Source organism: Myotis yumanensis, unplaced genomic scaffold (assembly GCF_028538775.1).
Source record: "Myotis yumanensis isolate MYYU_CA2020_CCGP unplaced genomic scaffold, mMyoYum1.0.hap1 SCAF_3, whole genome shotgun sequence".
In the NCBI taxonomy this organism is placed as follows: Eukaryota; Metazoa; Chordata; class Mammalia; order Chiroptera; family Vespertilionidae; genus Myotis; species Myotis yumanensis.
This window is the reverse complement of record NW_027223754.1, coordinates 197,793,653-197,821,269: the sequence shown is the minus strand read 5'-3', so window position 1 is coordinate 197,821,269 and position 27,617 is coordinate 197,793,653. Positions and strand designations below refer to the sequence as shown.

At 40.4% G+C, this 27,617-nt stretch overlaps 1 protein-coding gene across 7 annotated transcripts in view; it reads left to right on the top strand.

The window, feature by feature from the left end:
- ANKS1B (ankyrin repeat and sterile alpha motif domain containing 1B) overlaps window positions 1–27,617 on the top strand; it is a 792,232-nt gene that overhangs the window by 520,483 nt on the left and 244,132 nt on the right. For all 7 annotated transcript variants that reach the window (XM_070410887.1, XM_070410886.1, XM_070410885.1 and 4 more), the window contains one exon: window positions 27,309–27,461. In XM_070410887.1, coding sequence (XP_070266988.1) covers window positions 27,309–27,461 — 153 coding nt within the window. The remainder of the gene's footprint in view (window positions 1–27,308; window positions 27,462–27,617) is intronic.

Here is a 27,617-nt window from a genome sequence, read left to right as displayed (position 1 = left end):
TGGCTAACAGAGCAGCATCAGAGTTTCTCATCTGTGAAAGTCCTTATATCAGTACAAACATCCGCCTAGGCCCCTCAAGTACAAGAAGATAAGATCAATATTGGATGGATATAGGGATGTTCCTGGATTAGAAGCCTCATGCCCCCTAAGAGGCAATATCTCCTATAACAGGTATGGTCCAAGCAACAAACTGCCAGAGTGTTAGGGGAATAGTGACACTGTATGATTTAGAATCCGATGGGATTTGCACAACAATGTGAATGTACTTAATGGCCCTAAACTATACACTAAAAAAAAAATGGTTGAGGTGGTTAATTTTGTTATGTCTTTGTTATTTGAACAAAGTTTGGTTATTTCTTTTCATCACAATTAGAAAAATATTTTTTAAAAAGGAAGAAAAAATCCAGTGTGATTAAAACAATAGGAGAGTGGAGTTAGAGATAAAGCAGAAAAGGTAGTTGGGTCAGTTGGTGCAGGCTAAGGAATTTGGAATTTATTCTCTAAGCTCTGGGGAACAGACATGACTAGAATGGTCTAGGTCACCTCATTCTAGAGGAGTACACGATAGGAACTAGGAGGGGAAGTTGAAGTTGAGTCATCCAGCTGGGAAAAAATTGGGGGCGGGGGTAGGATGGGGGAATTTGAGGCAGGGTAGCAGGATGGGAAAGATATATATTAACCATTGTTTCTAAGGAATGGATCTGATGATATTTGCCAATTGACAATAAACTGAGTTGCTACTGATATAAACTTAACACGTTTGCAAATTCAAGGAGAGTCAAGCATACAAAGGTTAATCATACAATTTTCTCCACTAAAAGGAAAAAAAATAAAGCATCCTTAGAACTAATTCTAGAAGTAATTCTTTAAGTGTATTGTTCACCTCACTACTTTTGAATCTTTACTTAAAATATTACTCAGCAAGTTTTCTCCTTATTGTCAACAAGAGCTTCTGCACTGCTATGCCCACAACACCTACACCAGTGCCCAGCCCATGGTAGGCACTCAGTAAATCATTAAATGACTCTCCCCTTGTCATAGTGCTGCCCATCATTTGAAGTTCAGCTCACGTTGTTACATGTCACTCACTTCCTTTGTGAAATTTTCCCTAAAGTGGAGCTGCTTCTCTCCACCTTGGTAATTATCACCCTCGTTCAAACCAACTGCCTCTGACTGGACTACACTAGATTCTAATCTGTCATCTCTAGGTTAGACTAGTTGAGTCCATTTCTCCTTGGTTCTCTCTAGCCTGGGCAATTCATATATGCCTAATCTCTGTCCTAGGTACCTTTCTTACCACTCTACAATTACATTTACACACAGCATCAAGAACAACCCTTCTAAAATGTATATTATATCATGCCACATGCCATGACCTGCTTAAAATCTCAAATGACTGGTGCTGGCTGGTGTGGTTCAGTTGGTTGAGCATCGTCCCATGCACCAAGAGATTGCTGGTTGGATTCACAGTCAGGGCACACTCCCAAGTTGCAGGCTTGATCCCCAGTGAGGATGTACAGGAGGCAGCTAATAAATGTTTCAGTCTTTCATCAATGCTTCTCTCTCTCTCAATCTCCCTTCCTCTCTCTAAAGTCAATAAAAACATATTTTTTTAAAAAAATCTCCAATGGCCTACAAAAGTCAATAGAATCTGGCCCCTTCTCACATCTATGACTGCAACGCTCACGCTCCCCTTCTCCTTCACTCTCATCATAGGATTTATTTTTGTTCAAAAACTTGCCAAGCTCATTTTTGCCCCAAGGTCTTTCCATATTGAATTCTGCCTGGAAAGCCTTTTCTTCAGATCTTTATTCACTTGCTTCCATACATAATCAAATCTCTACTCAGCTGTCACCTCCTCTCAGAGGCCTTCATGATCTCAAAGTCACACTCCTCGCTCATTTACACTGCCCTTTGTATTGTCCTACTTTAGTTTTTTCTTCATAGTACTTATGGCTACCCCAAGTTATATTATTAGTTCATTTTTCTTTCTTATTTTCCACTTCTCCCTGAGGATGCAGGTTCCCAAGATCACGGACCATGACTGTCTTATTCCCTTCTGTGTACACATTCCCTAGAATAGTGCCTGGCACATAGTAGGTGGCCAAAATATTTGTGGAATGAAGGGATATACTTCTCTCTTTTTCCTCTGAGATTTGATAGTTCTATGCTTGTTCTCTCAGAAGGAACTGATATTATTACAACCATTCTTAGGGCAGGAACAATGTCACATCCATCCTTGAATTTTCCACTGTGCTTACACATCTACACTAATAAAAGAGAAAGATGCAAATTGACCATACCTTTGCAACACCCACCAGCCAATCAGGAGTGAGTATGCAAATTAACTCAACAAATATGGCAGGATGTGTCATTGCCATGGCGATGACGCAGGCATTCCGCACCGCCCCAGCCACTCAGGGCCTCTGGGCAGCGTGGGAAGGCAGAAAGGCGGGCTCTGGCCAGAGGGAAGGCAGCCAGGGGAAGGAAGGCCCATTCTTGCACAAATCTTCGTTCATCGGGCCTCTAGTTAAAATTATAAAAGAATAGCCAGTTGGTGTGGATCAGTAAACATATGAACCAGGAGATCACAGTTCAATTCCAGGGCACTTGCTGGGTTCGTGGTCTTGATCCCCAGTAGGGGACGTGCAGGAGGCAGCCCATAATGATTCTCTCATCGTTGATGTTTCTATCTCTCTTCCTCTCTGTAATCAATAAAAATATTTTTTAAAAGAATGGAAGAATTAGTGATTGAATGAATAGTCTCCTCACATGTTATTCAAATATAATTTTTTTAAATCAATTAATTCCTCGGTTTTAAAATATATCTTTAGGCTTATCCATGCCATTTAATAATGAGAAACAAAACCACTTGAACTCAGAATTATTTGGAGAATAAATGAAGTGTTTACTTTTAAGACAGAATATCATTCCCATCAGACAAAAACAATATCATAGAAACAATACAAAATTAAACTTCTATCAATAGGCTGATGCAAAGTGCTTACTATGCACCCAAATGAACAGAGAATATATAAAAACATCCAAACATGTGTTCAGCAGCACAAACAGAATGTTATAATGCTACAAATTGATGCTTTGCTTTCTTAGGTAATGAGCCCAATCTTCAGATGGTTAATAGTGTAATTTTACTGCCAGCACATTCATTTGCATTCACTCTAACTTTGCACTGCCAGAAAATGGACAAAATGTCTCTTCGTTGTATTTATGCAATTTGGGTCTTCAGAATATTTGTGTTCTTCATCTGTCAGGTAAAATATTCCATGATTGCTACCTGAGGTCCTTTAATTAACAAGTGAGATTGTTCCTAAACAGAGAAAAGATGGTTTTCTAAGTGCGATCTTGACCTGTTAGCACACTTCAAGCCATGTTCTTCATGCTTTATTTGTGTTTGATGTTTCAAGTTTCAAAGACAAAAGCTTATTCCCTTGGTAAGAATGGTTTTTCTGGAATATGCCCTTTCTGTATTGAAATGTTCACCACCACATGTTCTCAAGTACACTTGATACGTTGAGCACAGAATACATTTGGTAGATTCTAAGCACAGACATCTTTAGAACAGTAATCACATTAATTCCCCCTCCACCCATTCTTTCCCTCTGTCTTTTGCAATGCTTAACCTTTCGTAGCAAAGCTTAATGTCAATGTTCACCTAGCATCCACTTCCTTCACCAACCCCAACTCAGTCTTTAGGTCTACAAGTTTCCCTGAACTTTTGAAGATCAAATTTCACCCTTCTCACTTTTAAGAAAGGAAACATACCAAAAGTTCCATGAGAAGATGACCTATTTGTTACTCTCTTAGAAACTGTAAGCATAATGGGCTTTTTCTGTCCCTTTGACACAGAGAAATTATCTGCTTACTTATTTGCAATGTATAATTTGTCTTTTACCAGATAAGAATTCTCTGTGGCCAGGTCTTTGGATAATCCTCTAAAATCCTTTTGAAAGGCCATAATCTCTTTTGTCCTTTGACAATATAACAACTGGAAGTCAGGAATTCAAAGGATATTTATTTTAAAGGTTTGTAGGACTTCATGTCAAGGCCCATATGTTCTCTTAAGATTTTTCATCCTGAATTGAGAATGTATTTCAGCATACTAGCAACTTTGAGATCACATGCTCACTTCACTTTTCAATATTTCCTTTTCATAATATCTTTTGGAATTATTTAGTAGTTATCTGAATACTTGTTAGCAAGTACTTGTCTCCTTGCTATCCTCCTTTCCCTTGTTTCCACTCATCTTTCCATCTACTTAGGTCTACTAGTTCCTTTTCTGCCTCAGCACACAACCAGCACTAAGGTCACCAGTGACCAGCAGAGCAGACATTCATAAGCCCTTTTCACCGTCACCTGACTCTGGCTTTGGTAGATTCTGATACTCTGAATTGTCTTCTTTTGGCTTCCCCGATACCTGATTATCTTCCTGCCTCTCTGATGTCCTCTCTCCTTGCCTGTTCATTCTCCTCAGTGAAATGTTGCTCAAACTCAAAAATATCTGATGGCTACTGAATGTTGTTATCATGGGATTCTTGATCATTGTACAGTTTCTTGTATTCATTGTTTTGTTCATTGCTACTCTACTTCTACTTTATTGCATAATGAACACCTGCATTTTAGCTGCCTTTGTTTCTAAGTTCAGTTCAATTTAACCAACTTATGTTGGGCTACATAGTTCTTTGTTCTTTAATATATTTTTATTGAGGAAGGGAGAAGGAGCGAGAGATAGAAACATCAATGATTAGAGAGAATCATTGGTCAGCTGCCTCCTGCACAGCCCACACTAGGGAACAAGCCCACAACCTGGTCACATGCCCTGACCGCGAATTGAACCATGACCTCCTGGTTCATAAATCAATGCTCAACCACTGAGTCATGCTGGTCAGGCTGGGCTACATTGTTCTAATTATTTTTTTCATTGAATGGCACTGAATATCTCTGATTGTATTAAATTATCCCCATCCTCAGTTTGAGATTGGTTAAAAAATAATAAAGGAATTATCAGTTATTCCAATAGAAAAACAAAATTCTGTGTTAGTTGTTTAAAGCTATATAACAAATTACCTCCAAATATTTTTTCCTCCCACGTTTCAGTGAGAATAACATTTATTGAGAATGGTTCATTACAGACAAAATATATTTATGTATAAAATCTCCGCAATGTAAAAGATCCCTTTTGTCTCCATGTGGCTCGAGTGGACAAAGCCAACTGTCCACATGGCTCTGGGGGCTGTGCTGGACCCCAGCTAGTGGACAGGGGGTCGGTCTGTTGGCATACAGGCCTTTTCTCTGCCCCATCTTCATGATTTCTCATTGCACAACAGCGAGTGGTTCGCATCCTCCTCCCCCCCTCCCCAACCCTCCCAGAAAGACGGCGCCTCAGGGGCAAGCAGCTCTCATGTCAATCTTCCAGACAGGTGACCCCTACCTTGTGGAACCCAGGGACAGAGCGCTTTTAAATGTCACATGATAGACGGAGGCGCTGTGCCCACTCTCATGGAGGCTGCTCTCCATGCCGGCCCCACCAGCACGGGCACCAGCCTCCCTCCTTCAGCCACCCTGAAAGCTGCACTTCCCGTTTTCCATGATGCATCTGTCCTCACCAGTTTACCCAGACCCTCCTGAGGACGCCCACCCCACGCTGTCACACGTGGTGCTCCTGGGCATGAAGGCAGGCTCCCCGGGATCCCGGACCACACAGCTTTAAGGCAACAGAGATGAGACCAGTCTAAAGACCACACTAGCCATACCCCAGGGTGGCACCTCCCTCTCGGCCAAGGCCACAGCTGGTGCTGAGGAGCACAGCTGGGTGAGGTCTGCCAGCCCTTATAGCAGAGCCCACCCAGCCCCGCCCAGCAGCCAGTGGGGAGGGAACAGCTGGCAGGTGGGAGCAGATGCTGAGCGTGGTTTGCCATCCAGAGGAGGGGAGCAGCCTTGGGCACGAGAAGACAAAGGCGCAAGGGTGCATAGTGGGTCTGTAGGCACCCCTGCCCCTTCACCAGAGGCAGCCCCTGAGGGGTGGGTGTATCCCCGACCTCTGTGGAAAAGATCCACTTCTCTTATTTCTTAGGTACAGACCTGGGTTCCAGACCCAGCTCACCTGTCAATGTCCTGGGAAAACTCTCCCCAGACCAAGTTGGGTTCTGTCTGCAGGCGAGGGGCCCTGGCATTGGCCCCCAGCGGGGAGCCTCTTCTCTGAGAGAGAGGGAACTTGAACTGGCTCATCTGTCCATGAAGAGGTGTTCGTGGTTCCAAAGCACCCCCAAATCTTAGTGGTATGTGACAACTACATTTGTTATCTCAGAGTGTCTGTGGGTCAAGACTCCGGGTGCAACTTAGCTGGGTTCTCAAGCTCTGGGTCTCTAACAAACTACAGTCATCTCAAGACTCAACTAGGAAGGAACCACTTACTAGTTCACATGTGGATGTAGGCAGGATTCTATTCCTTGGGCGCCTTTGGACTGAGACCTCAGTATTTCAGAAGCTGTTAGCTGAAGGCCTTCCTTACTTAGTTCATTGTCACATGGGCCCTCATAAAGCATCTCACAGCAGGCATCTGGCTTCAACAGCAGGAGCATGTGAGAGGACAAGAAAGTGCCAGCAAGATGGAAGTCCAGGCTTTTACAATGCCCCATCCTTTCTTTTATTATTTTTTCCAGTTTTATTGAAAAATAATACTTATACATCACTGTATAAGTTTAAGGTGTACAGCATGATTGTTTCATTTACATAGGTTGTGAAATGATTGCCACGTAGGTTCGGCTAACATCCATCTTCTCATGTAGATACAATTAAAAAGAAGAAAGAAAAAAGGAAGGCCATTTTTTCCCTGTGATGAGAACATTCCATCCTTTGTTGTATTCTATTTATTAGAATCAAGTCACTAGACCCAGTCCCCACCCAATAGCAGGTGTTTGCACAGGGATGTGAACCCCAAGAGATAGAGTCATTGGGGACAACTCAGAGGTTACCACTATACAATCTGTCAACATTTGTGGTTAAAATGGAATAGCCCATTAACAACACCAACAACAAAAGCATCTTTTATTTCCATGGGTCATCTTCATGGGACTATGGTATTTGCATTTAGATAGTTTAGAAGCCACACTTTACATCACTCAGAACAGAGGTACATGCATCTGATCTGTAGAGTAATATGTGGGTATCCCAATAAGAAGTATACACACTTTGAATAATTATTAATTCCAATGGGTTAAATCTGAAAAGAAAGAAACATCAATTGAGCTCTCAGCTTCAAAGTGTGTATACATGTTTTAGGACATCCTATATAATGTAGCTTGATATAATACAATCATATAGAAATTAGACATATGAGAGATTTGTCAGTTGCACAAAAAGTCTTCATGCTCTGAACACCACTAGTCTAAGTAATTCACACAAATAAGTAATCCTATAAAACACTACAAATTTTAAAAGCATGTTTATTCTTTGTTGGTGACTCATTGCTAAAAATAGAGTATTTACATCTATATTAGGGAAGTAAATTAGTCAAAGTATATTGGATAAGACTTTAAGGATATTAGCAAGGAAAACACATTTTAAAAACTAATAAAGTGAGACAGTAAAAGGGACTATTTAACTTTAGGTCTGATCAAAGCAAATAGATAAAGACAACAGTTGACAAAAAAAGTTTGTGAGCAAGGATATAGAGATGCATTGGCAGGGATTGAAAACTTGAACATTAATAAAAGCATGACAACATGGAGTGGTAGGAACTGGTAAGCTGGAGAACACAAACCCCGCCCTCAAAAAAATATCAGCTTTATTTCCAAACACTTTATTAGTAAAGCAAAGTATTGGGGACCAGATTTGGCAATAGCTGTGTCACAGGGCAAGATAATATCTCCAGAAATGAAAGTCTTAATACAATGGGATCACAAATTATTTCTGAGTATATAAGGAGTATTATGAAAGTGATTTATCTCAATCTGCTTCCTGCCCAGGACTATGTTCTTAAAGATTCTAGTTCTTCCAAGGTCCTTAAAATTCAGATATTAATTCTAGTCTTGATGGTTGGTGAAGAAGTGTGCAAGCTTTAGGGGATAGGAGTACAACCAGCGTAATTTCTTTAAGAGTCTAGAAAGGAAGGTTCAGTCTTATCTCCCTGTCACTTAGAAAAATGATAGAAACTTATTCCTATTTCTTCTGCTATTTCTCAAAAGGGCAATGACAAAATGTTGGCTACAGGCACAGATGCTCTCAGGGTAGTTTCAGACAGAGTAACTTTGCATTCTCCCATGCCATCACTCACTCTCCATCTACCCTCATTGCTTCTACTTGCATTTCTTTCTTTTCAACACCTGGTATCTTCAACTTTGTGCCACCCAATGTAGACCTACTACCCTGTGGACATCTAGTTAAAGATATACTCACAAACAAAAATCTCACACTCATATGTGCACCATTAGCACGGGGAATCTAACCTAAAGTTCATACATGATTGGACCTACAGTCTAACTGAAGGCATAGGATGTTCTACTTCCTTTAGGTCTACTAGTAGTTTTTGGTGAGAGAGGCTGCAGTGTTCCTAGAGTCCTCTCAAGCTCCATTCTGTTCTGTAAGTGTCTCATGGTTCTAGGACAAGTAGATAGACTCCCTTAGATCACTGTAAAAGATGTCTTATTTTTCAGGAAAAACGTTGGTGCCATTAGAATAGGGGAGGGCAAAAGAATAACTGACCTTAAGATGAAAAACGTAATTTGAAATATATAAATTCTGAAGTGACAACAAGTTATTCAGATCTTTCTTTTTATATATATATTTTTATTGATTTTTTTTACAGAGAGGAAGGGAGAGGGATAGAGAGTTAGAAACATCAATGAGAGAGAAACATCAATAAGCTGCCTCTTGCACACCCCCTACTGGGGATGTGCCTGAAACCAAGGTACATGCCCTTGACTGGAATCGAACCTGGGACCCTTCAGTCCACAGGCTGACGCTCTATCCACTGAGCCAAACTGATTAGGGCTATTCAGATCTTTTTTTATCATTCCTCTTTAGCCTGGCACACTCTATAATCAGGTAATGAACTCTAGATGCTATAACAAACAACTACAAAATTTCAGTGTCTTAACACTTAAATTTTGTTCTCACTCACATTAAGTCCAGTGGGGGGTCAGAAAGTTCTTCTCCAACCAGTGGCTCAGGGATCCAGGCTTCTTCATTAATGTGGCTATCCCATCTCAGAGTTCTCTGAGGCTGCCATAGGGCAGGATAAAGAGGAGCTGAGAACACAGGATGTTGTAATGCCAGGCTTGGAAGTGCATCACTTACTTTAGACCACATTTGATTCACTAGGACTCAGTTATATGATCCTCACTAAACTGCAAAGTAAGCCAAGACATACAGTCTCCCTTCCCAGGAAGAGGTAACAGAATTCCTGAGAATTTAGCCATTCTGTGCCAGAAACACTTTCTCCTTTCTGTGCCTCAGCTGCTGTCTTTCTTCAGATCGGTAACTCCAAAGAACTGCTAGGTGTGAGAGTGACGCAGCCCCTTGTACTTACCAATGCTCTGGTCCAAGGTTTCATGCAGTTTCCGAAAGCAAGATGACTGCTGCATTCTTTCTAAATGAAAGAGGGACAATTTTTAGTGTTTTACTTTAAAAATAAATTTATTTTATATTATTATTATTTTATTATGAAGACAAAGAGGTGAAATACTGGATTTACTCATTATCTCCCCTGAATATTTACAGGGAAGTAGGGGAGAAATCCTGCCAGTAACTAGGTTCTGACCTATTGCCAACCCCAACAGCTATCATCCTTCAACTTTGAGAAGCTCATTTAGTAAAGAACAGTGGCTCCTTTGGCGTGACACTGCGATCAGTAGGAATAGTAAAGAAATCTAGAAATCTGAGCACTTTCTCTTCTTTATGTAATTTAAGAACATCACAATTTAGAGGTGGAAAGGACCTTGAAATATCTGCTCAGCCTCTTACCTGAGTCTTTCACAGGTGGGGAAACCAAGTTCTGGTCAGATTGCATGACTTGCCCCCAGGCAGATTGTTTCTTAGTGACAGAGCTGGGACTAAATCCCAGGTGTCTGTGCTCATGATAGTTGCCTCCTAGGTAGATACTGTGCTACATCGGAGATACAAGACTCTGAGGATGCTTGTGCTTTTGTGAGAAAAACTGTACATGGGCAGAAAAGGACCAAGTGACCTAAATGCAAAAAAAAAAAAGGAATTGCTTATAAAATTGGATTTCCTTTTAATTTTCAGACTTTAAAGGCAGCTTTTGCAACCTCCATAGACCACTAAATTCCCTTCTCAAGGCTGGAAGGGAAGGGCTGTGGCAGGGATCCCAAAGCCCTAGAGAAGCAGGAAGGAGACAAACATGAGAAAGAATAAAGGTAGACATACACCATGTCTGTTATCCAGTGACCAGTAGGGATCAAACCATTTGTTTATCCTTGAAGGTGACCTGAAAAAACTTCACTAACAGTAGGCATTGCTGTTCCAAAGAAGGAAAGGCATAATGGAATGAAATAAAACAACTTTCTTTTCTTTTTAAATCCTCACCAAAAGATGTTTTCATTGATTTTAGAGAGAGAAGAAGGTGGAGGCAGAGAGAGAGAAACATCAATGTGAGAGAAACATCAGTCGGTTGCCTCCCATATGCTCCCTATTGGGGAATCAAACCCACAACCTGGGTATGTACCCTGACCAGGAATCAAACCTGTGACTTTTTGGTGTATGGCACAACACTCCAACTAACTGAGCCACACCGGCCAGGGTTTATTTTCTTATTTATTCTGGGTAGAGAGAAAGGAAAAATGGGGAAGATGGAAGGGCATTCTATAGGAGAGAATGAAGACACATCTTTTGAGAATTAAACTCCATGGAGATGACATTTTTTATGGAATTTATCCAGGAAGCAGCATGGTGTAATGGTTGGGAACATGACCAGACTCCTTGAGCTTGATTTTACCTACCCCATAGGTTGTTGTAAGAATGAATAAGTCAATAGATGTAAAGGACTTAAAACAGAGCTCAGCACATTGTATGTGATATTGTAGTGTACCTTAAATAAAAATTTTACAGAAGACTGAAGGTGAACCAAGAATAAAGTGAAGTCCATTAAGTATATCTAAAAAGTATTACTTTGGGCCCTAGCCAGTTTGGCTCAATGGATAGAGCATCAGCCTGCAGACTGAAGGGTCCCAGGTTCAATTCCAGTCAAGAGCACATGCCTCAGTTGCAGGCTCCCAGGACTGAGGGCATGCGGGATGCAACCAATCAATGTGTCTCTCGCATATCGGTGTTTCTCTCGGTCTCTCCCTTTCCCTTCCACTCTCTCTAAAAATAAATGGAAAAAATTATCGTCAGGTGAGGATTAAATATATATATGAAAATTACTACTTCAGGCATAAATAAGCAAAATGCATCTCCTTTTATTCATTCACTCAATAGATATTTTATGAAATACCTACTGCATGACAGGCACTGTTCTAGATGCTGAGGATTCATTGTTAAAAAGCAAGATATACACAGTCACTGTCCTCAGGCAGCAGATTCCTATTGGGGAATGCATACAAAAAGAAGTAAAAATATGTAATGTCAGGTAATGATAAGTGCTATGGAGAAATAGGAAGCAAGGGAATAGACAACGTATCGAGGATGGATGAATGCTGTTGTAGATGAAGACACTAGGATTCACACCCAGGCAGATTAACTGAGATTCTCAGCCACCTCTCTGTGTGTCTAAACACTATACTTGAAAACCTGAGAAGGATAGTAAGGAGATCTTGAAATGAGTGAGCTGAATAATCCACTTCAGGCACCTTTAAGGAATTTGCAGGGGCTCAAAAAATGAATTCTTATGAGCTTTTGGTCTAATTTAATTAATCCTAGGTTAGCCAGCTACTACCGGTGTTACTGTGGACAAGTCATTGGAATTCTCTAATTCTGTTTCCTCATATGTAAAATGGAAATAATAGTGGAATTTACCACATTAGATTGTTGTAAACTATAGATTTATAATGCATATGAAGTGCCTGGCACTTAGGACTAAATTAATATTAGTTAATAACCATTTGCTTTTGTTCAATAAATGCTCACTAAATTAACAAAGCTCAATGAATTTTTCAAATATATTTTTATTGATTTCAGAGAGGAAGGGAGAGGGAGAGAGATAGAAACATCAATGATGAGAGAGAATTATTTATTGACTGACTCCTGCACACCCCAAACTGGGAATTGAGCCTACAACCTGGGCATGTGCTCTGACTGGGAATCGAACCATGACTTCCTGGTGCATAGGTCCATGTTAAACCACTGAGCAACACTGGCCAGGCAACTCAATGAATTTTTGACATTTCTCTTGCCTGGGCCAAAAAATAACAAAAAGAGACTCGGTGACTGATATAAAAGCCTGTGATATAAAAGTACCCGTGACCACATTGCCCAGTGAGCTTTCCATTCTCTATGAGTGGATTACCCACAGAGTATTCCTTTTCCAGATTAAAAAAGGGGAAAAATTTTAAAATCTGATCATCAGCCACTAAATTATTTTTAAAATATTTGGGATTATAGTTATCCCACCAGACATTAGAAGAGAAGTTGTATGAAATCATAACTAGGGTCTTCTTATGTAAGAGATTAAATGGATAAGTATAATGCTGAGAGGGCTTCCTGTCTGTATCCCTTGGAGGAAACCTAATTAACTCCCAACTCAAAGTGGAAAGTGGGAGAAGAGTGAAAATGAAGAGAGTACTTAAAGCACAAGGGCTCAATAAATGTATGTGGGAGAGAATGCAATGGAAATGAACTGAGAAGCTGAAGGGTCAGATCTTGACCACGCAATTCCATTAAATTCCTAAAGGTATTGTGTTTTCATAGAAAAGCAGAATATGTAGACTTACGCAAGAGCAATAAAACATCTCCACCATTTTGAATGAGCCATTGTTCCCTCCCTTTGCAAAACAGTTGAATTGGGTTCTAATTTAACAGTTGAATCTAATTTGGCTATATTTCTTATTTTCTATAGAAAGCATTCAAGTGAGAAGTCTCTGTTCAGTTTGTTTACAAATGCATGAGCATCTACTTATGTCTCAGATATAGTGAAAGGAGAAAAGGGGTGAAAGAACACAGTATCTGCCTTCAAAGAGATTACAGTCTAGCAAAGAAAGTTGGACCAATATTCCAGTGATTTTAATACAATGCAAAGCATAACAGAGCTGTAATAGAGGTAAAAATATAAGCTTTGGAAGTTAAATGGAAAGGAAGGTCTCTTTTGTTTAGAGAAGGGTTTCTGGAGGAGGAGGCAGGTAAGTCAAAAGCCATGCTTATGCACCTTCAAAACACCTTTGTTGTCGGGAGTTTTATGGTAGCACATGATGCTCCAAGCAAAAAAATGACCCAGAGCATTTGCTTTTTTATTCAAGCATATGGACATGCTACTTTTTTCTCCTTTGTAATACCCATCCTCTGAAATACAGCTACGGATTTCAGCCATCAATCCAGCTACGAATTTCATCCATCACTTTGCCCTTCAAGCTATAATGAGTCAAATTCTTCAAGTCCAAGCAGATACCTGTAGTCAGCTTCAATGGGACAGGCTAAATAAGGAGCTGAGTTAATGAATTCATGACAGTATAAGTGCTAACTAGATACACTTTAAATGATTTTTAAGTTATCATTTATAAATCATAGAATTCCAACTGGTTAAAGCTTTTTCTTCAATGCATCATTAGTTTTAACCCTCAACTCCGTCTCTACTTAGTGTCCACTGCTTGATGAAAAAGGGTTGTATTTACAATTTTCTAATACTAAGAAGTATAGATGTTTTCAAATGTGAAATTTTGTACAAGGGATTGTACAAATCTACAATGTACAAGAGATGATTGCCGTAAGTGTAGAGAAGATTGATTTCCCTGCCTCTCACCTCTGGGACTCAATTACATCCTCCTGTATTAGTATTTCTGATGTTCGCTTTCAACAGAACACTTTTCTAAGTGCTACTGATGTAGACATAGAATAACATCTGACCTTACATCCCGAGACCTTAGCACCCCTGGTAGGATTGGAGCCAGGAGAAAGAGAGCTAGCACAACTCCAGACTCGTAATGTCTGCAACACCCACATGCCAGATATTCACCGGTGAATCTCTGGTTCATTCATCCATTCAGTCAGTCCATTCACTTTGGCCCTGTGCTAGGTTCAGAGATGGGGATGCAAAAATGGATAAGACTTGGTCCCTGAATCAAGGAGTTCTACCTATATTTTAGACAGAGACAGATAATGTTAAAAACTAAACTACTGTGAAAATAAAGCTACAAAAGGAGGAAGAGCATGGGGGGTCAGGGAAGGTTTTCTAAATAGGTAGATGATGCTGGAACTGAATCTCAAAAAATTAATACATATTTTTAGCCAAACAGGGCACTTAGTAAGTCACTTCAGACAAAAGGTACTGCCCATGTTCCTACAGATCTAGATATAGTAAGAAGTGGATGCCTATTCATTCATATTCTCTCTCTCTCTCTCTCTCTCTCTCTCTCTCTCTCTCCATCTGTCTCTCATGCATGCTCCCTTTCACATATAAACAACACACACACCCAGAGGCATTCACTTACTTCCCAATATATTAACCCCAAGAAAAACTGTAAAAGAAACTTTTCTCAAATTTCTCCAACCGACTCAGTTTCTTTTCTTTTATAGGACTTATAAAAACACTAGAGGCCCGGTGCACAACAATTTGTGCACTAGTGGAAGGGGGGGGTCCCTCAGGCCAGCCTGTGCCTTCTCGCAGTCTGGGACCCCACGGGGGATGTCCGGCTTGTTTCGTTCCCGCCTCCCTCAGCCGCCTGGCCCAGGTTGATTGTTTCCACCTCCCTCAGCCGCCCGGCTGGCTTGTTTTGCTCCCACCTCTGCCACCCAGCTTGTTTTTGGCCGCCTGGCTTGCTATGCTCCCAGCTGATATATGCAAATTAACCGCTATCTTGGCTGGCAGTTAATTTGCATATCGCCCTGATTAGCCAATGGGAAGGGTAGCGGAGGTATGGCTAATTACCATGTTTCTCTATTATTAGATAGGATTGGCACATAATAACTTTCTTATATGTGTATGTATTTCAAATGTATACTCAAGGAAATTACATATTTCTGGAAGGAAGGAACCTTAGATCCTTTTACATTTTTATAATACAAGAGGATGATGTTGCATATATCATTTGTGCTTAAAAATACTTGTTGAATTAAATTAGTAATAACTACCAAAATGATTTTTAGAGCTGACTCTCTACTGGGGATTCACATAAGTAGAGATAAAAATGCTTAGTCACTTTGCCCTAGCCTGTTTGTCTCAGTAATTGGAACATCGGCCTGCGGACTGAAAGGTCTCTGGTTCAATTCCGGTCAAGGGCATGTACCTCAGTACATGCAGGCTTGATCCCGAGCCCTGGTCAGGGCACATGCAGTAAGGTAACCAGTTGATGTGTCTCTCTCACAACAATGTTTTTCTCTCTTTGTCTCTTCCCCTCCCTTCCATTCTCTCTAAAAAAAAATCAATGGAAAAAATTTCCTCAAGTGAGGATTAAATAAATAAATAAAAATGTTTTGTCACTTTGATGTCTAAGGTGATTAAAAAATCTGAACTGAAAAATAAATACAGAAATAAACAAACAAACAAAAAAAAAAAACCACCACCAAAATATAAGGCTAGAAACATTTACCTAAAGGCCAACCTATTGTTTATTGTGACTGCTGTTCTCTCCTCTCCCCGCCTCCAACCCCCCATGTTGGTGAAATAGTTCGTGGGTCATTCCCTTACTATAGATATAAAAGGGGTTCTATAGAATTCTAGCAGAGCTTCAAAATAGGGTTGCCTTCTAATGATTTCCTGGGTGTCCCAGGTCACACATGTGCTATTAACAAGACCATTTGCTGACCGAGTGACATCTGCCCTTTTCTGCCTCTCTTGCTTTAGTTTATGTGGTTGATGGCTCCTGTCACCAAAGCTTGAAAAAATGTTACCAGAACTTACCCAACGTGTTCTCAGTGCTGCTAACATCCATTGAGGGAACCAAGTCTGTTACTAAGGATCACCAAAGGCTGCTTCAGAGCAAGGGCACTGATGCCTGTGCTACTTGCTACTGGCTGCAATGCCCAGTATATTCCCATCAAAGGCAGCTTAGCCAGTGCCAAGTGAATGTTCTGCCATTGTCACTGAAGCCTGCCAATGTGTGCACCACCGCCAACTGCAGGTGCCCAATGTCAAGAGCACCCATGTCTGCAATATGGCACCATCTCTGCTCGCTGATGAAGTTGCAGGTGCCAATTCTTCTGACTCCTTTGTTCCCAATGTCCCAGAGATGCTTCATTATATGGCTCTTTTACTAAAGCTTTTTCTTCTATGGGCATGGCTCCTGGGAGCTGGGCCAAGGGCCAGTCAAAGCACCAGATCCTGAAATCCGTTCGCAATCCTTCCCTTCTCACCCTTGTCTATTGTCCCTTGAATCAAATACATATGCCTTGATCACCTTCTTTGAGCAGAAGAAGATTCTCCTGTGGCCCAGGATTCCTCACAGAATACAGACCCATGCAAGCCCAATCCCGCCAGTCATCCAAATATTCCTGCACAGAACAGTTGAGTGCAGTTCTGTTTGAGCTGAGATCCATGCCACACAGCTGCAGCTGTCAGCTCACGATTCCCACTTTGTGTTAGAGAACAGGAACATACTATTTAATTTTTTAAAATATATTTTTTAATGATTTCAGAGAGGAAGGGAGAGAGATAGAAACATCAATGATTAGAGATAACCATTGATTGGCTGCCTTCTGCATGCCCCCTACTGGGGATCGAGCCCAAAACCCAGTCATGTGCCCTGACCAGGAATTGAACTGTAACCTCCTGGTTCATAGGTCAATGCTCAACCACTGAACCACGCCAGCCGGGCGAGAACAGGAACATTTTATTTCGTGTCTCAAGAAATTATCCTAAATCTGACCACTCCTCACCACCTCTGCGCGCACACCCTGTGCAAGCCGTGTCCTCTTTCTCCAGGATTACTTCCACAGTCTCTGCACCGGCCTTCCTGCTCCTACCCTTACCTCCCTGTGAACTGTTCTCAACACAGCAGCTGGAGTGATTTTACTAAAACATAAGCCAGATCATGTCACACCTCTACTCAAATTCTTGCATTGATTCCCATTTCCCTCAAAGTCAAAGTCTTTACAAGGCTTTCAGAGCTTTACCTTATCTGACCCCCCAATTACCTCTCTGACCTGCTGCTCACTTCTCTCTGCCTGCACAAGCTGCTCCAACCACATTGATGTCCTTGTTATTCCTTGAACTTACACCAGGCTCACTCGATCCCGAGGTCCTTTGCTCTACATGGTTCCTCCACTAGGAATTCTCTCCCCTTAGTTGCCAACAGAGCCGATTCACCATCTTCACATCTTTGTTCAAATCTTGCCTTCTGGATGAAGCTTCTCCTAAGCACCCTATGAATAGTGCACCTCCTGCTTCCACACACACACTCCAGCACCTCCAATCCTCCTGCTGGATTCTTGACCCACTTATCACCTTTGGATGTAATTTCCTTACTTATGATGCATGTTAATTATTATCTCTCTCCCCCACTAGAATGTAAGCTCCACAAGGACTGGCACCTGTATATGTTTTGTTCACTGATGCATCCAGGACAGCACTACAATATAGTAGACATGCTATAAGTATTTGTTGAATGAATGGGATGAGTGGATGAATAAATGAATGAACAGATAAACTGGTTAAGTGGATGGATGGATGGATGGATGGATGGATGGATGGAATGGGGTGGTGGGTTCTCATTTTTGTTACTCCTTTACTAATTTTAGGCCACCATGTAAATATCTTTCGTCCTGCCCTCCCCAGTCAGGACATAAGTTATTCATCTGTAACCTGTTAACATTGGCTTTATGGCAGATTTATCTGTTTGAAGTGCTTCAGTGGGTGATGTTATTATGCACATGCCTGGAGGCTCTGAGAAAGGACACGGTTTTTAAATATCAAATAAATAGAATTGACATTCGGAACATTCATTACTTCTGAAGATTCAAGGGTGAGGAGATTTTTTTTAGTTGAGACTAAAAACTTGCCAACAATTTTCCTGATTGATAGTAGCATTTAAAGTTTCTGTTTTAAGAGCAAAGCAGTGTGCTGCACAGCCCCTGAAAAGCTACATGAATATCAGAAAGCATGTACTGTCAGAGGGAAAACGAGGCCCTGTGTCATTTTCTAAATATAGTTCACATCACCGGTGAAGCTTGAGAAATGGGAATTATGGCGAGCAACTTATTCAGTTGCAAAAAGTCCAGTTCATCTTCAGTCTGAGCCCTTGTTTCATAGAAGAGCTTTGCACCAAGGAAATGAATCAAAACAAATAGTGATATTTATCAAAGGGCGTTCAGGTCGACATTATCTCAATAAGGATTTTAGAAATAAAAATTAAAAGGCACTCCAAGTCGATTGAGGCTCAGTTGGTGATGGTAAAAACAACAACAAAACAAAACACATGTCCTTTTAAAAGTACCCCTTTACCAAAAGCTTCAGGGGAAAGTACAGTAACATCCTTTAATAAAATCGTTTAAGCCCAAGAGCCATGTGTATGTGTCTTTTCATCCACATCCCCATAGATCTCACTTGACAGATAACTGCCAGTTCTCAGGTGATGCGATGGACCACAGTTAGTCTATGTGCACAGGTGAAGCTGAAAAGACCAGGGCTTGGCTAGCAGTCTGCTCACCGAGCTTGCAAAGCCATGAAGAGATTGTTTTGGAGTTGCTGTTGTTGATGTCATTTTTTTCTACCATGATTTATAGAACGTGTTTGTTTGGGAAGCTTCACTCCTTTAACTTGTGGTGAGCCCAGAACCTTTGATCAAAGAGGGTCCCGCTTCCCTGATGACTAAAGGCCAGGTTAGTCTGGCCAGTGTCTGTTTTGTTCACTGCCTGACAATCCTGTGCTGCTAAAGTTGACCGCCATGTCTCTTGAGAACATTTCTTATCTATGCATTGTTTGTTGTTCATTGCTTCCTTTCAGTTTACTCCGAGATATAAGACTTGAAAAAATAAGGAAAGGCTCAGGTACTCTCTGAGATAGACCTTCGTTTGTTTCCTTTGTTTCTAAAATAGAAACCATAGGGTATTAAGAGACAGTGCCCAGTCCAAAGCGCTTTACTTTCCCTTTATTCCCCCAAAATGTAGTGCCAAGTAATATCCAGGTACTACCTCTTTACTGTTCCCGCCCTGTGCCTAAAGCTGGGAGTTTTCATTTTGTATTTGTTTAAAATATGTTTTTATTGATTTCAGAGAGAGGAAGGGAGAGGGAGAGAGGTAGAAACATCAATAATGAGAGAGAATCATTGATCGGCTGCCTCCTGCACGCCCCCTACAGGGGATTAACCCCACAACCACGATTTCTGACCTGGAATCTAACCATGACCTCCTGTTCATAGATTAACACTCAACCACTGAACCACACTGGCCAGGCATGGAAGTTTTCAATTGTCTGAACCCTGTAGGCATCCCAAGTGAGGCTCAGTTCGTGGTGGGGAAGAACAGAGAGGTTACTTCTTTCTGCAATTATAAGTCCATAGCAACACCCAAACACAATTCACGTACCTCAGAGGCTTTAGGTTTCCTCCCTGTTCTTTCATAGAAATTGTATCCATGACAGAGTCTGATTCTAAACAAAGGGGCTTCAAGAAGCAGATTTGTAAATGTTACTTGTCTCCCTCCCTTGCTGCACAGACCCAATACGGAGACCTTATCACACCTTGCTTGTCAACAATAGTCGTAGTGTACTAATTCTTTCAATTCCCTCAGAAAAGATATCATTACATGGACTAGCCAGGGTCTCGGACTTCACAAAGGACATTTTCCCCAAGGTCACCTGAAACCCCTCACAAGTGAGATGATGTATGCGAAAATGCTTTGGGGTCTTGAAAGTCCCATATGGTTATTAGGTGATGTTCTTATCACTAATAGTCCTATCCTATTTGCAGACACGTCTCTCCCAGCAAAGTTGCACTGCGCTAACACTTAGATGGTGCTGGATAGACTTCTTTCTGGGGACCCGTGGTCAGTGGATTTGCCTTCCCTTTTATGTTCAATCAGTCTTTTAAGAGCCACTGTTGAAATAGCACAGTGATGTCTAAGCCCAGGTCTCAAAGCCTGTATGAGATTTGATCCTCGAACTACTGGATAGACCTGCATTTGGACTCGGGGGCCCACTGGCTGCTAGCACTGCTTGTCCTGGTTTATTTTCAGGGCTACTGTTAGTCCAAGTCTTGGGTAGCAGCAGGACAGAGCAGCAAAGGCTAGAACAAGGAGCAGGAATAGAGGGAGGTACTCGACAATATCAGCTGTCTGTTATCACAAAAGTCACATCAGGGAGTCTGAGAGTATAAAATACATCCAGAATATGAAGAGAAGCCACGTTATTGCAGCTTTCTAGGCAAGTTTTAGTAGCTGAGCCTGGTACGCCAGGGCTGCTGCACAGGTTTACATAAATGATAGGTTTGTGTGTTTGTATCTAGGGAGTGGCATGCCACGTGGATGGCTGTCCTTGCCCACATAAGGACCTTTACCTGGTCCCATAAAAGGATCCAGCTATCACCAAGTCTAAGCCAGGCAGCTTCTGGACCCTCACAACTGTTTTCACAGAAATATTACTAACCCCAAAGTTAGCGCCAACTATGCCTCTTGCATTATATTTCCAAGAAAGACAAGCAAAAAGCCCTCCACCCCACCCCAATCTCCATTACATTCTTAGGTTTTTATTCCTTTATATCTCTGACCTTCTTCAAGGCTGAGTCCTCATTTCTCACCCCTTCCATGCCTTTACCATATACCTTCTAACATCTTCCCCTTTCTCTTCCTCTTCCCATATGAATGAACTGAAAAGAATAGTTTAGAGTACACTTGCTACTTCCCCATCTCTAACTCCCACCTAAATCCAGCCTAGCTTCTAGGCTCTTCCCAGTTAGATCCCAGTGATTAATTTGCCAGGTCCTGAAAACACTTCTCCTTCCTCATCTCATTATACCTCTCTGCAGCATTTCCTCATGGCTCATCATACCCCCTTTGAAACTCTCTTTCCTCCCCTCCTCATCTTAATCATTCCTTTTCTTGGCCTGCTGGGTATAATTCTTATCTTTTGATTACTAATTGATAATGTTGGTTCACCCTAAGGCCATTTATCTTCTCGTACTATATAATTACCCTTTTTAGCCTCATTTATGATTTCAGTTCCCACTTATGATAAAATAAGTTAAAAACTGAGATTTATTGAGTGCTTCTCTGTGCCATGTACTCTGCTAAACTCTCATTATTTCATTGATTACCCATGACAACACTCAGAGGTAAATATCCTTTTTGTCTCTCACATTACTATTCAGAAAATGGATGCTTAGGATAGTTGAATAATTTACTCAATGTCACACAGCTTATGAGTGGAGGAGCCAAGACTCCCACTTGTACTGCTGATGATCCCCAAAGTTAGATAACTCCTCAGACTTACCCCCAAATGTAACATGATATTCCACAGCATCATTAATTTCACATGTCTCAAAATTATTAATGCCATCTCAGTCCATGCTCTTTTCTTTATCAGCTGGTAATACCACCATGTACCCACGTGTACAAGTTTGAATTTTGAGGCACTTCTCCCTCTTATCCCTTGTTTCGTTGTCACAAAGGGATGATGACGTGGTTAACAAAAAGATGCCAACACACACAGTTAAAGAAAATAAAGTTTCTTTACCAGCAATGGATGTGAAAACTTGTGGCTACACAAAGCAAGAGATAATACAATGTACTGGCAAATAGAAATATGGCCTTCCTTTAAATGTTTACATAAAATTACCTTGTTTTCAATTCTGTTTGTATTAAAGGAAAGGCTAAGCTGCTGAAATACAGACCTCTATAATATGGTGGTTTAAAGAGTAGGGCATTTTAATTCTACCAAGCATTCAAAGAAGATTTAATACCTAACCTTCTCAAACTCTTCCAAAAAAATTAAAGAGGAGGAAATACTTCCTAACTCATGTTGAGAGGCCAGCATTACCATGATACCAAAACCAAACAAGGACAACACAAAGAAGAAAATTACAGACCAATATCGCTGATGGACATAGATGCAAAAACCCTCAACAAAATATTAGTAAACTGAATACAACAATACATTAAAAGAATCGTATACCAAGATAGAATGGGATTTATTCCAGGATACATGGATGATTCAATATCTGCACATCAATCAATGTGATATACCATGTTAATGAAATGAAGGATAAAAAGTATACAATAATTTCACTAGATGCAGACAAAGCATTTGACAGTATTCAATATCTATTTATGATAAATAAAAACTCTCAATAAAATCACTATAGAAGGAAAGTACCTCAACACAATAAAGACTATATAGGACAAATGATTTGTTGTTCCACACAGCTAAGATACCAATGATGAAAAACTGAAAGCTTTTCCTCTAAGATCAGGATGCCCACTCTTACCATTTTTATTCAACATAGTATTGGAAGTCCTAACCAGAGTAATTAGACAAGAGAAAAAAATAAAAGGCATCCAGATTGGCAAATAAGAAGTAAAACTGTCAATACTTGTGGATGGCATGACTTTATATATACAAAACCCTAAAGACTCCACCAAAAAAATATTAAAAATAATAAACAAATACAATAAAGTTGCAGGGTATAAAACAATAAAAAAAACTCTTGTTTCTATACATTAATGACAAAAATAAATTAAGAAAGCAATTTCATTCACAATCACAACAAAAAGAATAAAATCCCTAGGAATAAATTTAACCGAGGAGTAAAAGATCTGTTCGGTAACAACTATAAGACATTGTTGAAAGAAAGTGAAGATAACACAAAGAAATAGAAATATATTTCATGCCTGATCTTCATTGAACTAGGGTAGACTCCAAGCTTTGGATTAGATTTAGGTTTGCCCCATAAGTCTTCATCTTTCTCCTGGGCCAGCAGTTATGCAACTACTCAGCACTTGTTATTCTTGTGGAAGAGCCTAAGAATACAAAAGGATGAATAGATCAGAGTAGCACAGAGGCCCGATCTATGCCACACTGACACTTCCACTTATTCCATTGTCCAAGCAAGTACATGGCCAACATCAATAGGATGGAGAACTTACTCCAGCCAGCAGCGGAATACAATGCAGAAACCTTGGCAAAGAGCACAGGGGCATAGTTCTAATATAGGAAGAAAGCAGAGCATTGAGAACAACAATTCAATCTACTTGAGTGAGCTTGTAAGAAATATTTCTGAACAGTAACTGTTATCTGGGAGAAGGAGGAGTATAAAGAGGTGAGTAGACATAAACCCTTTTTAAAACAAAAATGGGAAAGTAGAGAGGGAAGGAGAAATGGATGGGAGAGGAAAGAAAAGTTCTAACTGGAAGTTGAAAATATTAGCAGCCAACAGACTTGGTATTATATCAAAATAAGCATGGGTCTTATTTAAGGCAGTGGAGAGGGAAGAGAACTAAGAGTTACTGAAGACCTATTATATCCAAAGCACTCTGCTAGGCAATATCTATACCCTATACCATATAATTCTCACAACAACACTTGGGGTAGGCACTACTGTCAGAATCCAAAGTCCCTTTTGGAAGGAGAGAACTGAACTGAAAAACATTTTAGAAATCAAATTTGTAAAACTTGTTGGCCTAACTAGATATGATGGTAAGTAAAACAGAAAGAGGAAAGATGCCTCCTAAGCATCGACGTGTCAATGGTGTGATGGTTCTCTGTTAACAGAGATGGGAAACACAGAGGGAGGGCTAGTCTGTGAACTGAAGGAGATAAATTTGTTTTTTACTTGTGTTGGTGGTAGCTATAGGACATCTATGTGAGATAGCCTACAAACAAATGATTGCAAATTTGTGTCTTAGAGCACAAGAAGGGAAGCCAGTGCTGGAGAAACATCCCAGAAATAAAGACAAAAGCATTCCTAGCATAGAAATGGTATTAGCAAAGATATGAATGTGTCTTGCAGTGTTCATGTTCATGGGACAGTAGCAAGTTAACATACTGTTTAGACATACACACGTGTCTAATCATATGTATTAAGCTGCATATAGCAGAGCAGTGTGAGATTAGGTTGAAAAGATAAGTTTGTACCTGAGCACAGCTGTTCCAGAATGTTGGAATATGACATTTTGGGCTTTTATTAAGGAGGAATCACTATAGGTTTTTGTGCAAAGGTTGACTTAAGAGCCTGAGTTTTTAGCAGAGTGATGGAGCAGCAGGTTACAAGATGGAGCAAAGGTCGGGTGGGGGGTGGCAAGTGGAAAGCTATTGCATTAGTTTTTGTAAATGCTAATGAGAACCTAAACAGGGTAGTGACAGTAGGAACAGAAATGAAGGAACAGATGGGAGAATTGCTTTGAAAGAAATTGTGGTGCACAGTAACCATTCTGCATATCATTAAATACGTGTCAAGTTAATTTTGTAACTTCATATGGCTCTAAAGGTTTCCTCTCTTCAGGTACACAGAGCCATTATAATTTATTGGTCACCTGTTCATATGTTTTTTAAATTTTTATTGATTGCTTTCAGAGAGAGAGAGAGAATGAGAGAGAGAAAGAGAGAGAGAAAGAGAAACATTGATTTTTTCCACTTACCTATGCATTCACTGGTTGCTTCCTATATGTGCACTGATGGAGATCGAACCTGCAACCTTGGCATATCAGGACAATGTTCTAATCAGCTGAGCTACCTGGCCAGGGCCTATTCATATATTTTTAATTAAGAGTTATAATTTCCATGAGGGAGACACTGTAACTGCTTTCTTCTCTACTGTTTTCACAACATTCATCAGAATAGGCACTGACTAAATATTTTTGAATGAGTACATGAATGAATGCTGCCCCTGCACACATCAATGTAGCCATTTCCAGGTCCTCTTCACTCTTGCTCTCTACTCTGCCCGTCTCTCACAATCCCAGCAAATACTTCCCTCCCTCTCACCTCCTTAAGGATGGGCTTAGAGAACTTGCCTCATGGGAGTAACCAGATTAATGAGCAGTCAGTCTGCATTCCATGAGATACTGATGTGATTTTTTTCCTAATCCTGCCTTCAACTAAACTCAATTGATTCTCTCTTTATTAATTTTTAATGTTATCTCAAACATATCTAATAACTTTCCACTCATGTGAAATATTGAAAATTCAGTGCCAACCCATTGAAACCTCATTTTATTTTATTTGCCCTTCACTCCCTACTTTAGGCTTTCCCCAGGGTAGTGGCACCTTTCTCTTCTTATTCTAAATTCCCTGGCACTGGGCAAGAAGGAGGGATCGTGGGAAAGGCAAACATTTTTATATTTAGGTTTGCTTTGCAGAGATCTGGTGGGTATCCCTGCCACTGCTCATTGGCTAACAGACCATCGACAACCTCTGTGTGGCAGATGGACATTGCTCTCTCAAAGAAGTGGTGTGTCACTGCCCAGTCTCTGGCATGAGATATCTGACTCTGCCCCAGCTGGATTCATCAGGACTCCCTAAGCTTGTCCCCAGTATCCACCACCAGGGTGGTCAGTTTCATGAATGACTGACAGCAATACCTCCCTGCCAGGCTGTTAATTTCAACTCCATTGAGTTCTCCTTCTTTCTTTCCCTTTCTCTGGTTATTTCCTCGTGTCAACTGGGGCAGCCAGGGATTTTCTGGGGCTGGGGTGTTGATTCAAGTCAGCAGAGTTGATTCAACTACCTCTTGGTCCTGGAGAATACACTTAGCCCAATATTTTTGTAGCTCTCTCTAGAATATGAAGGTACTTCATACCTTTGAGCCTCTGCTTTGGGTCCTAGTCTTCAATTTTACACATACATAACCCTGAGCAGTTATTTACATTTGTAGCTACTTTGGTATAAACACCGAGCTAAGTGTTACCCAAACAAACATTGAATGAGTAGCTACAACCGGTTATTCCATGTAAAAGTGATATACAAAAGCCAGACGCAGTTCAGACTCTCATGCAAATAATAAATTACATTGTGACTTTAAAAATAGAAGACATTTAAACCTCAAAATTAAAAATAGATTGGGGAGGGAAACAATGGAGAAAAAGGTGAAAAAGTAACTTTAAAATGAAGGAGCAAGGAGCATCTTAAAAATGAGAACACTGCATAGTGACAGAAAGCCTAACATGTTTAAGATTAAAATCTGAAACCCTGACGCCCAGGCTAATCTTTTCTCTGCTCACAAATCAGTCATATAGATTTCCATTAATATTTATCTCCTTGAGTCTGAAGGAAGAGGAAAATCTATTTTGTATGCTGCCCTGTTTTTGCTGTTCCCATCACAAATTCACTGAAGGATCACAGCAGGTTGATGAGGTACCAACTGTCCTTAGTAGCAGAAGTATCAGATATATACAGTGTGGCACGCGAAGCAGCACACACCTTGGAAGTGAGTTCCTTCAGGAACCACAAATTCAACTAAAATTCCAGATAAAAGCTAAAGGACTGGAATAATCCATACAGAATTTTAAACCCAGAGGTTTCTCTTGCTGAAATTATTTTCACACTCCAATTTAAACTCAGAAACAGTATGCTGTTGTCACACTTCTTTGTTCTCCTAAAGTAAAAAATAAGTAAATAAATAAAGTCTGTATATAGCTGATGAAAAATAGAAACCTGTCTGCCAGTAAGTTCTCTGTTCATGTCTAACATACTGTGGAATCAATGTAGAACACGTGGTCTTTAAACACTGAAAAGCCTTTCTTTGCAGACTTAGCACAGCAGTGTTTTTCTCCAGTACGTTTGCAATGCCTACCATACATGTCTTGCATACGGATTAATTCCTTTGGTTGTTTCAGGCAAGTCATACAGTATTTTCACATGCTTTGATGTTGTGCATATGAGAAGTATCATCCACATTTGGGGAATGCGATCCCTTTTGCCTTCAGCATTGCATTTAATGCCGCATGACTGACATCGTTTGAAATTCCATCCGACAGAATGCCAATAATGTCTATAACAGAAGTTCAACATATTTAGTTCTCTCAAATATGGAGGTGATGTAGCAGCTAAATTGGAAAGTTTGGGGTGCGTATTTTTAAATTAATTCAGCGTGAAGATTATTAGTGAATTAGAATTGTGCATAAAATATTTCGGTTTTCTTCATTTCCTTACCCAGAAAAATCTCTTGCTTCCTATCAGATAAGTTTCCAAGAGGCATCCTGGTTTGGGGACACAAAGTAGACAGATTAAAGTAATCTTAATTCACGTTTCTTAATTGCAGATGAGACCCATTGGCCATGACGGCTACCATCCCACCTCTGTCGCTGAGTGGCTGGATTCCATCGAACTAGGTGACTACACCAAAGCCTTTCTCATCAATGGCTACACGTCGATGGACCTGTTGAAAAAAATCTGGGAGGTTGAGCTTATTAATGTAAGTTGGTCTCTTAAAGATGCCTTAGTCATTCAACCCTTGATAAATGAAGTTCTTCTTGTACATGAGTAATTTTTTTTCTTTCTTTATAAATGTTCGGACATCCAAGGATTTACAGACATGCCTTCTGGCTTTAAATAGACATCTCTCTTGGCT